The sequence below is a fragment of the Alligator mississippiensis genome, chromosome 4 (genome assembly GCF_030867095.1).
Source record: "Alligator mississippiensis isolate rAllMis1 chromosome 4, rAllMis1, whole genome shotgun sequence".
Lineage (NCBI taxonomy): Eukaryota > Metazoa > Chordata > Crocodylia > Alligatoridae > Alligator > Alligator mississippiensis.
The window spans coordinates 157,868,249-157,884,592 of NC_081827.1; the positions used below are offsets into that span (position 1 = coordinate 157,868,249).

General features: G+C 44.0%; 1 protein-coding gene across 11 annotated transcripts in view; it reads left to right on the plus strand.

Moving 5' to 3' along the window:
- The window catches only part of TANC2 (tetratricopeptide repeat, ankyrin repeat and coiled-coil containing 2), an 806,911-nt gene that overhangs the window by 533,744 nt on the left and 256,823 nt on the right, over window positions 1-16,344 (plus strand). For all 11 annotated transcript variants that reach the window (XM_059726841.1, XM_019500742.2, XM_059726842.1 and 8 more), the window contains one exon: window positions 5,339-5,487. In XM_059726841.1, coding sequence (XP_059582824.1) covers window positions 5,339-5,487 — 149 coding nt within the window. The remainder of the gene's footprint in view (window positions 1-5,338; window positions 5,488-16,344) is intronic.

Genomic DNA, 16,344 nt, shown 5'->3' on the forward strand with positions numbered 1-16,344 from the left:
TCATAAACAAATTGGAGAAATGTGGGCTAGAGAAAACTACTAGAAGGTGGATAGATAACTAGCTCAGAAGCCACAAGCAAAGGGTAATTATTAATGGGTCCACGTCAGAATGGCAAGAGGTTTCAAGTGGAGTCCCACTGGGGTCTGGCCCAACCTGGTGCTGTTCAATGATTTTTTTTTTTTTTATGATTTAGATGCTGGCATAGACAGCTTCTTGAGCAAGTTTGCAGACAGCGTGAAACTGGGAAGAATTGCAAACATGTTGGAGGACGCAGTCACAATTTAAAAGGATCTCAGGAGGTTGGAATGTTGGGCTAGAGCCAAGAGGATGAAGTTCAATGAGGACAAATGCAAGATGCTATACCTTGGGAGGAATAATCTAAAACACAAATACAAAATGGGTGACACCTGTCCAGATGGCAGCACTGTGGAAAAGGACTTGGGAATCTTGGTAGATCACAGACTCAATATGGATCTGAAGTGTGATGCAGCTGCACAAAAAGCAAATGTGGTTTTGGGCTACATAAATAGAAGCATTAGGTACAAGATACTGGAGGTGATAGTGCCTCTTTACATGGCACTGGTTAGACCTCATCTGGAGTACTGTGTGCAGTTCTGGGATCCACATTTTAAAAAGAATGTGTAGTAGGGTCCAGAGACAGGCAACAAAGATGGTAAAGGGCTTGGAAAGCAAGTCATACAAGGAGAGGTTGCTCAACTTGCGGAAAAGGCATTTAAAAAGGGACATGATAATAGTTTTCAAGTACTTGAAGGGCTACCGTAAAGAAGAGGGAAAATACCCTTTCTCTCTTGCTGCAGAGAGGAGGATATGGAGGCTTGAAGTTGCAGCAGAGTACATTTAGATTAGAAAAAACTTTATTGTTTAAATAGTGAGGCAGTGCACCAAACTGCCTAGGGAAGCTGTGGACTCTCCACTACTGGAGGTGTTCGAGGAGAGGTTGGACAGCCACTGGTCAGGGATGGTATAGGCATAACTATGCCTGCATTACACGATGCCTCTGGGCTTTGCTGCTGTTCTTTTTCTGCTATGTGTGTCAGGGTGTTTTTAAGTCTCCCTCAGAGATGATTTGAGATGCAACTATCAAGGGATGTAAACGGCAACAAACTCTATTCTACAAGTATGTCCGAAGAGAAAGATCAAGGAAAGTATAGTTCCTTTACTGTGAAGGCAGAGGGCAGTGTAATATTGTACGATGTGGTGAAGGCTGAAGTATTTAATGCCTTTTTTACTTCAGTCTTCACGAAGAAGGTTAGTTGTCTGATGTTGAGGGCACTTGGCAGCAAGGATAGGGAAGGACATAAGCAGCCTAGAGTCCTGGAAGAACAGGTTAGGGATTACTTAGTAAAGCTGGATGTTAAATCAGCAGGGTTAGGCGGGATGCATTCTAGAGTACTGAAGAAGTTGGCTGAGTTAAATTCAGAGCCTGGCTGAGTTAAATTGACTGGCTGTCATCTTTGACAACTTGTGGAGGACAGGTGAGGGCCCAGCTGTCTGGAAAAAGGCATAGACAGTCTCCATCTCTAATAAATGGAAAAGAGAGAATCCAAAGAATTACACACCAGTCAGTCTGACCTTGACACCTGCAAACATCATGAAGAGGGTCATCAAGGAGAATTTTAGTACCTGGAGGAGAACAAGGCAATCAGGAATAGGCAACATGGATTCACCAAAAGCAAGTCATGCCTGACCAACCTAATTTCTTTTTATGACAAGGTAATGGGCCCTATAGGTGGGGCGAGAACAGCATAAGTAATATACTTTGATCCTAGCACAAATGTTGATGCTGTTTTTAATGATATTCTCATTCGTAAGCTAAGGAAATATGGACTAGAAAAAAGTACTGTAAAGTGCATACATAACTGGTTGGATCATCATGCTCAATGAGGAGTTATTAATGGCTTGATGACCTGCTGGAACTGAGGTATCAAGTAGGATTCCCCTGGGGCTTGTCCTGGTCTGGTATTATTTAACATCTTCACTAAATATTTGGAGGGTGGAATTGAGTGCACACTTAGCAAATTTGCAGGTGGTACCAAGTCAGTTGGAGGTGCAGACACTCTAGGGGGTGGAGCTAGGATCCAGAATGACCTGGATAAACTGAAGAAATGGTCTGAAAGTAATCAAATTAAATTCAATAAGGACAACGGCAAAGTCCTGCACTCGGGATGGAACAGTCACATGCACAAATACAGGCTGGGGCATGACTTTCTTCTTCAGTTCTACAGAGAAGGACCTGGTGGTTATAATGAACCATAAGGTTGCATGTAAGCCAGCAGCGTGCAGTTGTTTTAATAAAGAAAGAAAGAAAAAAGCCAATAGCATACAGGGCTATATTATTAGGAATGTCACTTGTAAGTCAAGAGAAATGATCCTTCCCCTCTGTTCAGCACTGAGACCTCACCCGGGGTACTGTGTCCAGTTTTGGGCCCCAACTCATCAAGGAAGATTAGACAAATTAGAAAAGGCCTAGCAGAGAGCAACACAAATGATTTAGAAGTCTGGGAAACATACCTTTTGAGTAATGACTGAAAGAACTGGGATTATTTAACTGAGAAGATAAATTTGATAAGTTTCCAAATACCTGAAGAGTAGTTATATAGAGATTGCTGATAGACCATTCTGTGTGGTCATAAGAGACAAGGACAATGGTCTTAAATTGCAACAAAGGAAATTTAATTTAAATCTTAGGCTTTCTCAGTATGAGGGTGAGAGTGTGGTTAAGCACTGGCACAGATTACTTAGGTTGTGGAATTTTCACCCTTGGTCTAGGTTGGTTTAGACAGGCATGATCCTACTTTGAGCAGGCAATTGGTTTAGATCAGGGGTGTCAGACCTATAACCTGTGGGCTGAATCTGGCCTGCAGAGGTACACAATCCAACCTACTAGACTACCAGTGGGGTACCAGAAGTTGGGGGTATGTGGTGGTGGCAGCAGAGCATGCAGAGACAGCAGAGTATGCGGCAGTGGAGGCAGAAGAGCACATGGTGGCAGCAAGTAGTAGTGGTGATGGCAGCAGCAGTGGAATACCTTGCTGGGGCTCCCCTGCCACATCCCCCATGCTGGAGTTGGCACTGGAGCTGAAGCTGTCATCGCTGCCCAGAATGCACAGTGGTGACAACTCCAGCTCTGGCAAGGGGCATGTTGCAGAGCCTAGAGCCACTGCCACATGATCTGCTGCCTCCACCACTGCCATGACTGCCACATGATCTGCTGCTACAGCCACCACTACCACTATATGCTCCTCTGTCACCATGTGCTCCACTGCTTTCACTGCCCCATCTTCTGCTGCCTCCACCACCATGGCATGCTCCACTGCTGCCACCACGGCTTCCTTGTGCTCTGCACTGAATCTGGCAGTCAAGGAGCCACATGGTCCAGATCTGGCCCAGGACACAAGGTGAATTGGACAACCCTGGTCTAGTTGATCTCCTGGGGTCCCTTCAAACCCCACTATTTTTTATGCTTCTATGCTTTTCTGATTGTTGGGCTAGGTCAGTGGTTTTCATCAATCTTTAGGCACAAGGCATCCCTTGTTAGACTTGTGGCCACCCTGGAAAATGCCAGGTCCTAGTTTTCACTGATGTTTTTTGACAATGAAAAAATAATAGAACAATTGTTCTGTTGCAAAGCACTCAGAAATCACGCAACAGTTCTGGGTGTTTTTTAAACTGTGGGTTCCTATTTGAAATCTTCTGTTTATCTTGTGAATCATGTTTCCTCCTCTTAACAGTGCTAACATTGCATAGTATCTCACAATACTCTTGACAGGATCTCAAGGTACCCCAAGGTGCCAAGGCACCGTAATTGAGAATTACTGTGCTACATAGACCACATTGCCTCTAGTGTCTCTGACCAGAAGCATGTAGCTTACTATATCAAAATGCTAGTAAGGGTCTGAATGAGACTCACAAAGAACTTGATCTGAACTTCTAGCCAAACATATGCTGAATAATGGGAAGTCTTTACATCATATATATAAAAATCCACACATCCTTAGGTGCAACAAATTGTGATAGATGGAGAGTTTCAGTTTTCCATCTACATTTTAGGTTTTTTGTCAGTTTGAGAGGCCTTTAGCGACATTTTTTTTATCCCATGAAATTCTTTCAAATGTTTTAGGGTAGTGAAAAAAGTAAGACTCTTCTGGAAAATATACAGGAACTGAGACAAATGTATCATACTTCAACCCTATTTTTGTCCATTTTACCCAGTATTTTTTGTGTCACTTATACAACAGGCTCCTTCAAAATCGTTATAGCCTATTGTGCAAATATGTAGGGAGAGATATTGAAATGTTTTTTACCTAGCACAGTGTCTGAGCACATTCTGAGACATTATTTCACATGTAAATTCATAATTGGGCAGTTTGAAAAAACAAAAAGTAAGTATTTAGCTTGATAGACCATAATAGCATCCTAAGAGCTGTAATGTTTCTTGTGCAGTGTTTTTCCAGTGGCAGCAGGTGTGATAACAATCCTTCTCAATTTATTTTTTTGTGAAATGGCTGCACAAAAGAAATTGCATCTTGCAGCAGATAAAAATCTTTGCTTTTAAAGTGTTTTGAGAGGGTGAAAGATTTTTGCCTGCTAATTTACAAAATGCTGTATAAAGGGGACCCAAGGCTATAAGGGGTAGGCTATAATGGGAAGCTTGATTTTGAATGGATGTGGGTTGGAATGATTTTTCCTGCTCCCAGGACAGGGCTGAAAATGGGACTGTTATCTCATTCCACTTTCCCTGATGAACAATAGGTTATTCTTTAAACAAGTTCCTTAATTTTATGCAGTAATTAACTTCAGGTGGTTAGAAGCTTAGAAGCATGGGCTTATTGATATTTCTGTTACTTAGTGAGTAGTTAGCAGGAGATCAAAACAGTACATTTATGGTCATTTAAAGTGGTGTGGGCATGATGTGTATGTATACAACAAAGAGCAGGAGAGGCAAGGAGGAGCATGGTTTCTGGATTGCTGTTTCAGCAGGGTCCTGTTTCTTAGCTAAGCCTACAGTGGTTTTCCATTAACCTCAGGGAGAAAACTGACTAAATTGTCTTTTAATATGAGATATTAAGAATTCCTTCTAATAAGGAGTTGGAGGATAAAGAATAGAACTGACAGACAAGTAGGCTGAAAATCCAAATCAATCAATGACCAGCAGGTAGTATTGAGTAAGACACAGAAGAAATGCATGACCCAAAAACTGATCTACTGAAATAGCAGTGTGAAAAGTTATCTGTATTTTGCTGCTGTTCACCCACTGTTTGCCTAGACAAGCTTGATCAATTTCCATCATAATTTTCCTTTTTTCTTTCTGTGTAGGTGAAACAGAACAGGAGCTGGGACCCCCTCCATCCGTAGATGAGGCAGCAAATACACTCATGACTCGCCTGGGCTTCCTCCTTGGAGAGAAAGTCACAGAAGTACAGCCAGGGCCCCAGTACAGCATGGAGGTGCAAGATGAGAATCAGGTATGAGATCTCCTGCATCTTCTGGGATCCAGAGAAGCCATTTTTTGGGGTCTGATTATATGATGCACTACAAAATCTTTGTTATGGTGTCTTATTATTTTTTAACTATTATTAATAAGTTGAGGATGAAGCAATGATGGATTAATTGTCATAAGAAGAGAAAGGTAATATTGTCCCTGTGTTAACTTGTGCATTATCCTCACACTGTAGCACTATGTATTTCAGGGATTATTTGATATACTATGTAACATTTTCTGTCATTTTCCTGTTTGAACAACAAATTTCCTAAGAGACAGCAGCTTCTTTCACCAGATTGGTTAAAAGTGATCAAATAATGTGTATTTCCAGAGCAATTTAAGGAGCAGGCTTTAAAGCATTTGAATTGTATTGCATGAGCCTCACTAATCTCAGGTAGGTAGGTAGGTATAGGTACCCTCGTTTTATAGATTTTTACCTGATTTGCTCATGTTAGATAGTGAGGTGATTCAAGTCTGAAAACAGACAGAGAAACCAAATCATGATGGCTTTATTCTGGTCATGCTCTTATTAAATCCAAGTCATACTTTTTAGCTATCTGGGGAGCAGAGCAGCATCTGGACACCCACTGGGAGTTAAATTCACTAGGAGTTTTGTCCAAGTAAGGACTTGAGAACACAATTCCAAAGTCATCTCTCCTAGCTCCTCTCTAAACAAGAGGCTTACTCCCTGCATCGCAGAAAGGATTAAATCAATACAAGCTGAGGTCACTTGGTATAGTGGGGTGAGAATGAAAACCAAATGTAGAGAACCTCTTTAGTAAGAAAGGTCCATTGGTTAGTGCCCTACCTTGGGACTCATCACACCCAGCTTAATTCCATATTCTGCCACAGGTTTCTGTCCAGACTCTACTCCCTCTATTAAGCATGTAAGTTGACCTAGGTATCTGTGTGATTTTGTTTCATCCTGTTTTAAGTCTCTGAAAAACATTTAATGCAAAAGGTGGCTTGGTCCTCCTCCCACTGCTCACCACTTTTGTGGTCACTCAATCTTAAGGGCCTAATGATGACATCATAGCAAAAGTAACTGTATTAATGGATTCTCAGGGATTTGAATAGGGTGGAATAGAATCACACTTCAGCATCTAAATCCACTTAAATGCCCAACAGGTGGAATAGAATCTGGGCCTCAAGGGCCAAGGTGTTACTTAGATTCCTAACAGATGGAGTAAAACCTGGCTTATAGCGTCTGCCTCAAGTCCCCACTTATAAAATAATGCTTCAGTGCTGCACCGGGGAGTTAGTAAAATAAATATCGTATAGACTCACTTGCTCAGAAAGAGTGACGAGGGCAACATTACTACCAGAGCCAAAAATGTTGTAAACATGTATTTTCCTTACTTACTGGCTGAAAGGCTTATAGGCTGGCATGTCAATGACTTGCCTTTGAGCTAAAATGAAAAGTCTCTGATAGGCTTAACTTAATAATGAAGTAGCAAATGCAGGTGCCCCTCTGAGGTAGAATGGCCAATTTTTTTATTATTCTGCTTCATCATAAAGACCCCCTTTTCCCTCTTCTGTCTCACTACAGGTGAAGTTTTCACCAGCTTTTTTAGTCCTTTTTGTTTTCAATGCCACCGTACAAGAATTGGGTTAAATTATAATATCATTTTAACTATGGAAGTCACTACTGTATTTTAACCCTTCCTGAATATGGTAAGGTATAAAAAGGAGTTCCTGGCAGCCGCATGAGAAATGCTGTTGACAGAGCAGACATGGAGGGAGGAACAGGTAGATGAAACGTGGATCAGTTGGAACAGGTTGATAGGGGTGTTTGCAGCCAGACTTCTGGATGTCCGAAGGAAAGAATGACAGATATAGATTGGCTGTTCCACAGGGCAGGGAAGTTTTTTTCTATCCACAGGAGGTGAAGAGGTGAGCTTGCTGTAGCAGTAGTATGGTATGGTATGGTATGGTATGGTATGGTATGGTATGGTAGGAGCTGTTGAGAGGATTTGGCTCAGTTTTGCCAAAGAGTACTCTATCAGAGTGTTTTTCAGCAGTCCTGTGGTACGTGTGGGCTAAATAGTTAATGTGCTTTACTACTTAGAGCAAAGGAAATTTATTTTTGTAAAATGTTTATTCTTTAGCACATTCATTAAGCTTTTGATGATTTCATTTACTTTTTGATATAAGTTTGGTTGGCTGCCTTTGAAATGCCCTGTATAGTACATTGTACTAAAAAGTGTATTTTTAACAGGAACTTATTTAAATTGAATACTTCAAAGCAGAGCAGAGGCTTCCACTCTAAATGGATCCTTTTGTTGTTGCCTTTTTTTTTTAATTAAAATTCCATCTTTTCTCAAAAGCAAAGAAGGCTTGTGAGAACAAGTGAAAGAAAATATCTGAACAGAAACAGCAGTGACAGTTGCACTCTGAAGCAGATTGATATCTTGGTCTGTGAGTTAATTTCTGCACAAAAAAAGTTTTATAGGCCCTTTGGAATACCATTCATGTCCTTGGAGAAGATACTTAGTTAAATTTGTCTTTTATGAGCAGTCCTGGCTGTCAGCACCACGTAGTTCCCTAGTATACACAGTGGAAGTAGGGAAGGGCAGTTTAAGGGCTGCCGCAGAGTTCGATGCTGGTCTTACTCTTCTGCATCTACTGACTATTGTGGGGCAAACATTTGTCTCAGCTTGTCCCACTTTTGCTTCTGGTTCCTTGACAGGGGGAATACTTCCCAAAATAAATCCTCTTCTGTGTAGGATTCTTTTGTGCTGTAGCACGCAGCTATGCTCCAGACCCTGCAAGCTGGTCCTCCCAGAGTTAATTCTTCAGCAGCTTTGGGGAAAACACAGCACACTTTATTGACATTGTAGGACATTGTTGGAGTTTGCAAAGCTTAATTCTCCTATTAATCATGTGCTGACATCTGATTGAGACTTTGGCCATTAGTTTGCATTTGAAATTGGTTTCCTTTTTTTAGATTTTAGATTTGAATACATTAATTTCTATGGCTTGAGCAGAGGAAGACATGCCTGTATAAAAAACGGGGACCAGGGTTTTGCTTGCTCGTCTAACCAGGCTGTGCTCTCTGAAGCGAGAAAATAATTATTTACAATCTTCCCCAGTGGTGAGGGGAAATGGAGATAAGGGACGAAGGTGTTTTCACTTAAACTGCCTCAATCTGTAAATCTAGCACATTGTGCTTCCAATAATGTTCTTTATTTTAAATGTATCAAGGGGCACATTTTCTAATCAAATTGCTAGGAAATTGCATATTTTTAGTGCTGTTTCTTTCCTAAGCATGCTTTCCTTAATGAGAGAATAAAACCTTTATCTCCTATTCTTCAAAAAATTGCTTTCCCCTTATTGACTACCAGTAAAGCACAAATGAAAATGTGACTATGGTACTACAGTTCAGTTTTTCAAAAGCTCGTGTCAAAATCTAACATTGTACTGTTAATGCTGAAAATAAAAAATGGCCTGTAAGTGGGAATGTATTTTTAACACTGACATAGAGGAACACATGATGATTATATTTCAATATCAATACAAAAATCTGGGTTGTAATCCATATAAAACAATGCAAAGTAACATATTGAAGTTTTGAAGATTTCCATTTGCTAAGCATTTTGTTTGTAATTAGCAACATTAATAGCATTATGAATGAAAAACTTGATAAGAACATGGCTTGCCAATACTTCCAGCACTTCATGAAGCAATAATGTGATAGTCAGAGGGGTGAAAGCTGGGGTTTTTGTGGGTGATGTATTTTATTGGACCAACTGTATGTTTGCATTTGAAAGGTTGTCTAACTCTGTGACCCCTAGCAGATGTTACACTTAAGACATGATTAGTCTCTTAATTGTGTCTTACATGATAACGCCACCACATGTTTGACAATTAATGGTGCCACAAAAATGTTAAATACAAAATGCGTAATATTTTTGTGGCTGTTTTCCATCATATCTTAAAATGAACATTTGGCAACACTACAGTCTCCAAACCTGGAATGGTCACTTAATTGTCAGATGAATCTGGGACTACACTGGGGCTCCAGCTAGCCCCAGGATGGTTCCTAGCAGCTAACAAGCAGGTAGCTCTGATACCACGCTGGGGTTCAAACCAGCCCTGGGGCAGGCCCTGGAGTCAAGTGACAATCAGCTGATTTTTGGGTACCTGGCTTTCAGTTTTCAGCAAGGGAAGCCCAGGATCATGATCTTGGATTCTCCCTGCACTGGCAAGTAGGGTGTGAATGGAATCTGATCCTTGATCCCAAAATTACATGTCCTACCATGGATATGTGGCATGGTAGGAGGCACAGTTGTTGGGATCAAGGATCAGATCCCCTTTAAATGAATCAGTGCCATTTAAATGAATCAGTCAGCAGCCTAGCTTAGCAACGCAGTTGGTCTACTAAATGATATCACCCACAAAAAGTCTTGCCTCTCAATAATAATAATTGTTAATACTACTACTACTAACAATATGATATTTATATGCATCTCTTCATTCTGAGTGATCCAAAGGTGACATGTATGGGTGACATTATTTCAGCTAGGTAGGACTATAGCAGGGACTGGCAATTATTAGAGCTGGAGGGCCACTTAATGAGTGCTTGAGGATCACAAAGAGGTGCGCGCATGCGCATGTGTGCTCCCCACAGCTCTTCCTGCACCCCCTCCCCAAGTCCCCGACACGTGGCTGCATCATGTAGGAGCCATTCCAGCCGCTCCAGCTGCACCCACAGATACCGCATGGTTCCTGGCCCTCTTCTCTCTGCACTCTCTCCCCTGCCAGCAGGAAGAAGCCTACCTGAGCTTTGAGTCTCACTAGGTGCTGGGCACTCTGGTCAGTGAACAGCCACAGGGTTGGAGCTGAGCACAAATAGCCTCACCAGACAGAAGCCTGGCCAGAGGATCAGTGCCCCCTGCCTTGGAGCGTACACGGGGGGCAGGACATGGTGGGCTAGGATGGGGTGGGGAGTGGCTGCTTGGCCTCTGGAGAAGGGCGAGGGGCAGCAAAAGCCAGGGCAGCTGTGGGAAACATAGAGTTCTCCTTCAGAGGAACAGCCATGAGCTGGATAGAATCATTTGGTGGGCCGGATCTGGCCTGTGGCCATATTTTACCTACCCCTGGACTATAGATTAGGATTATAGGATTATAAAAGTGGGTTGATGGGTTTGTCTGGGTGATTGTCATATTTGTAATCTCACTAATGTATTCCTTCAATTTTAGGATATTACATGCTTATACTGAAATCATTGAGTTTACACTGGCAGAAAACTAGTCCAATACAGGAGTGACTGAGTGCCCAAGCTTCTACAATTTACACAGTCCTGACTTGTTCAGGATGTTCTATTTTCCCTCAAAATGACTGATTGCCTTCTGAGTGAGCAAGAATTTTCACAAGCCACAGTGTGTTGTGTGAGACATAAATAGCTTCCATCTAGCTACACATGGGATCTGTCTTCTAATTTAGAAGCCAGTTACTCTTTCACATATCCTACTTATTAGGGCTGTGTGAATCTTCGGGTGCTGATTTGATTCGGAGGAGATTTGGCCTGATTTGGTGGCCGAACCTCTGAATCTGAATTGAATCGGGGACCGATTAAAAGGTCCGAATCAATTTGAAGCTCTCCAAATCAATTTGGAAAAGATTTGGAAAGCTTTGGTGATTCAGGCAGTCCCTACCTGCTGCAGCAGGGAGCTGGGCCCGGACTCTGAGCTGGTAAGTAGGGGCTGGGGGAGGGGGGCTGGAGGACAGCAAAGGGGACCATGGGGGGACCCCCACCAGGCCCCATCCCCTGCCTGCTTCCCCAGCCCCCCGACCCCCACCCACTCCCCCAGCCCCCTCATGGCTGCCCTGCCTGTCCCAGCTCCCGGCCATTTTAAAAAAAAGCCTTGATTCACCAGCTGCTGCCTGATGCGGGGGGGCAATCCCTGCTGCCCCCACTGTCCCATGCTGCGTGGGGCACTCTGCCATAAGTCCCCCAACCCCCACCTGCTCCCCCAGTCTCCCCATGGATGCCCCACTCGCCCCAGCTCTGGCCCTTTAAGAAAAAAACAAACAACCCCCCCGAACTCACTGGTTCCTGCAGTGGCCTCAGGTTTCTGGGGGCTTGTGCAGAGCCCCCCAAGTGGTGGGGGGCAGCGGGGATCACCCCCACACACACACACCTGGCAGCACCCAGTGAGTCAGTGCTTTTTTTTTTTCAAAGAGGTGGGAGCTGGGGCAGGCAGTGCAGCCATTTAGAGTGGGCAGGGAATAGGGCCTGCGTGATTCGGAGATTCAGCTAATTCAGCAGCAGCTGAATCTCCGAATCGATTCAGGACAGTGATTCGAATCACCGAATTGAATCACTGTCCCCCAAATCGGCCAAATCCGAATCTGAAGTGAATACTAGCCTCTTCACACAGGCTTATTACATATAAAAATCAGTCTTGATCATTTTTCAAGTTTTATGCCAGAAGAGAAAATGTTAGTCTTTCAAAAATGCCTGTAGTTTGCAAGCACTGCACTTCCATACTGCGTTTTCCCAGCAATGCTGAGTTAAAATGACACTTTAAAACATTTGGTGAACTTTATATAACTGTTATAAAAATATTAATTGTAGAACAAACAGCTCTATTAAAATTAATTCGTACTGTGATTTCTTCTACACCAATATAATTTTACCTGATGGCAAGAGATTATTATGCAGGGGGCTAAACATTTTAATTGGACAGCAGATAAAATTGCAAGAAGAACATGGTAACAGCAGTGCAACTAAGCTTTTAGGAAATAAGAAGTAACTTTCTCTTATTGTAATAAAAATGGTTTGAGGGAACCAGTCTGTTCAGAGGACATCAACAGTGCTGAGCTGCTGAGTAGATTTGGTGTATTGTAAGCAAAACTACATGGTCCATTGAATCTCCAAGCTACACAGGAGAACTCAGTGATTCAGTAGATAAAGTATGGAAACTTTACCTTGAGGACTATGATTGAAGGTCAGTATACAAGGAAAATGACATTGGTTTGCTGGTCTTGTTTCCGGCAACCAATGTATTTGTAGAGGCAAGTTTATAAGTATTAAATATGCATGAGGCAAGGATTTTTTAGGATGATATCTTGTATTGGACCAACTATGTACTTTGGATATTAGACTTATCCCAGCTATAAAGTTGGTCCAGTAAAAGATAGCACCCTATGAAATCCTTGCCTCACACATAATTTTTGGAACATCGTGGCTACAAAATCACTTTCACACAATTGTAAGCATTAAATAGGCACTTCAGTGAAAATGTACCCATAAGTATACATATAATGCACAGTGAGGTTGATAGGCATTATAGTGGTGGGAGAGGAGTTGAGGTGCTGGCTTCCCTATAACAACTGAAATATGTATGAGCACTACTGGAACTTAAATCAGGAATTATTCCTTCAGGGATACTGAAGATATTGAGTTTGTGTTTAGTGCAGGTTGTTCAACTTCAATTTTTGGAAGAGGCTTCAAAGTTAGCTTTTTAACTTAATTCCAGAAAAATGCTAACAGCAGTTATGTTCATGGTCTGACGTACAATACTATGTAACTTTTAATAAGTAACTACATTTGATAGATAAAATCACTTCAACTTGGTTATGGGCCATGTCCCTCATTCCCAACCAGATGTACTTAAGTAATTGCACTGCGTGCACCTACATGTGCAATTAATTAGAAGCAATAAACTCCAGACCAGTTTGATCCAGAGTAAACTCCCATGCACAGCGTCTACATGTGCACCCAGGACAGCAGCAATCGGAGCTGGGGTGGAGCAGTTGACTCCAGGGCCGGGGCCAAAGGGGGTCAGCCCCGGGCTTTAGGTGGCAGTGTCAGGTGATGGAGGGACTGGCTGGGGCACAGGGGTGCTAAAAATGCAGAGCTGTGTGGCTAGGAAGCAGGCAGGAGTGTGGCCCCCCTGCTGAGTGGGCACAATTTATGCCCACAGTCAGTGTCTGCTCATGCATTTAACCACAGTTTATACCCTGGCATAAAATATTACTGTCCCTGACAGTACTATCTTATGGCAGCATTAATTAGTTTACTGCATGACACATGTAGACAGTGACACTTTACTCTGCAGTTAATTAGTCTAGTCTGCAGTTAAGCATATGTGTAGCTGTGGCCACTGTGTGACATTTTTGTATCCAGATCGAGGCAACCCCCACTTAATGCTCTTAATTGGTTCTGGGAAAACAGAGCGTTAAGCAGAAACCCGTTTCCCCATAGGCATTAATGTAAATAGAAATAATTGGTTACTGCTGCTTCTTGCCATAGCTTTTCACCATCACTGCCGCCTCTCCCCACCCCTCTGTCTGCCTGCTGGCTGCTCCGGCCCCACATGCCAGCCCACACCCCACATTCCTGCTGGATCTTTCACCACAGGGCCCCTCACTCACTGCTTCTTGCTGCCACCGCTTCTCCCCACCCCACTGCCCACCAGCCGCTCCAGCACCATGTGCCAGCCCAGGCCCCGTGTTCCTGTTGCCCCGCCCTGGGCCCCTGCCGGCACTGGCAGGGGCTCTGCACTCATGTCTGCTCCCCCCCACTTGCTGCTTCTTGCCACCGCTGCTCCTCCCCACCCGCCAGCTGCTTCAGACCCATGTGCCAGCCCGGGCCCCCTGCTCCTGCTGCCCTGCCCTGGGCTCATGCTGGCCTTGACCCTGCGGCATCAATGTGGGCCCCAAGCTCATGCCCGCCTGCCCACTCGCTGCCACTCACCACTTCTTGCTACCACTGTTGCTTCACTGAGTGCTATAACACAACTGGCTCAGCAGTAAGTGAAATCAGGTATGAATTTTAAATGAGCGCTATAGCAAAATAGCACTAAGTGAAACCGCGTTAAGCGGGGGTTGCCTGTTGTGTAGGATGGGATAGAACCAAGTTAATCTGTATCTCTAGAGCAGGTATCCTTTTTTGTTAGGGAAATATACACATTATCTGTGTGTTCCATAGCCTAGGAGTAGATGGAGGATTTCATTTTTACCCCTGGGAACCTTATGCTTCTTTTATTACTTTAACAAAAATCTCTGTTCGTAGTATTGCATCACTAAGTCTGCTGGGATGCCTTTGTACCAGGATTCCCTTACAAGGATCTCATAGATCCTTTTGATGATCACTGTTTTAAAATGCAAATCTATTTTCTGGTGTCACATTTTTGCCTTGTCCTACCTTTTAAGGGAAATATTTTGCTACTGTAACATCTGAAAACTCTGTATCTGTTGTGGAAACCATTTCTACTGGAGAAAGGATTTCCTTCATTAAGATGTGGACCTTTGCACTTCTTTCACTAGGGCACAAAAGAGCATTGTTATTTTTCTTGAATGAAAGAAGCCATTACAAAACAACACAGAAATTGCAAAAGGCCAACTAAGACTGCTGACCCGATGGAAATGATGCAGAGATCTTTATAAGATTTCCTGTGTGCATTATTTCTTGCAATAAGCATTAAAATAAAGGTGAGATAATGCAGTATGTTTGTCACCAGGAACTGTGGTCATATTGAAAAGTAAAAACCTCAAGTCTTACAGGTAATACTGATACGTTGGGGAGGGGGTTGTTTTTTGTTTAGCACAGGGGCGGGCAGTTATTGCCGGTGGAGGGCCGCTTAAGTTTTGGCGAGCTGTCAGGGGCTGCATAAGTAGTCCTGCCCTTGACAGTTGCCCTGCCCTCTGGTTGTCACATTGGGACCAGAAGTTCTGCCACCTAACCCCTGACATTTGTCACCAGAAGTCCCTCCCCTTGGGGGGCATGGGGGTTACTATCTTAGAACCAGAAAAAAACCAAATCATACACTAGAAGTCAAACACCTACTATATTTTAATTTTATTACAAAAAGTATTTGTCATGACTTGTGATTGTGTACTGTATATAGAAGGGATTATATAATAACTCAAAAATAAAGTGTCACTTTTATATTGTGTGTGGGTGTGGGAGTGTGTGGGGGGCTTGTGAGAGGATGTGGCTGTGTTGGGGGGCATAGGATATGTTGGGGTGTATGTATATGTCAGTAGGGATTGTGGGGGCAGGAAGTAGGTGTGTGGGGTGTGAGGGAGGGTGGGGACTGTAGAGACCCCCCACACACTTCCCCCATGGTGTGCAGCAGCAGCAGGCAGGGAGGTCAGGGTGCTCGTGCCTGGTGCAGGCATGGCTCCAGCCAGTACTGCACAGGGGGATGGAACGGAGCCTGTCCTATTGCTGGGGCTCCACGCCACACGCCTATAGCTCCAGCACTTGCAGCGGGGGAAACCCCGCACTGGAGCCTGCTGCTTCACCTGCTCCCTGCTGCACAGGTTGCTGCACTCTGCTGGGAGTGGAGGGAGCCCTGCCCCCTGTTTTCCTACAAAGTCCAGTGTGGGTCTTCTGTGCTGTCAGTGTGGAACTGGAAGTGCCCAGTGCAGAGCCCCTTAAATAGAGGTGGCCAGTGCTGTGCTGTGAGTGAGGAAGCACACCCCCACGCAGCCTGCCTGGCTGCTTCTATCACAGGGGCTCTGTGCCGTGCGACTACAACTCCACACTCACAGTAGGGAAGCCCCATGCTGGACTCTGCAGGGAAATGGGGCAGGGCTCCCTCCACTCCCAGCAGAGTGCGGGGACCTGCGCAGCAGGGAACGGAGGAAGCAGCAGCCTCTAGTGCGGGGCTTCCCCTGTAGCAATTGTTGGAGCAGCAGGCGTGCGCTGCAAAGTCCCGGCAATAGGGCAGGCTCCGCTCCCTCCTCCTGCACAGCGCTGGCCATAGCCACACCCCACCAGGCTTCTGCACCAGGCATGAATGCCCTGACCTCTCCCCACCTGCTGCTGCTGCTGCCAGCACCTGGGGCTGCACGCCAAGGGGGGAGTATGTGGGGAGTCCCTAC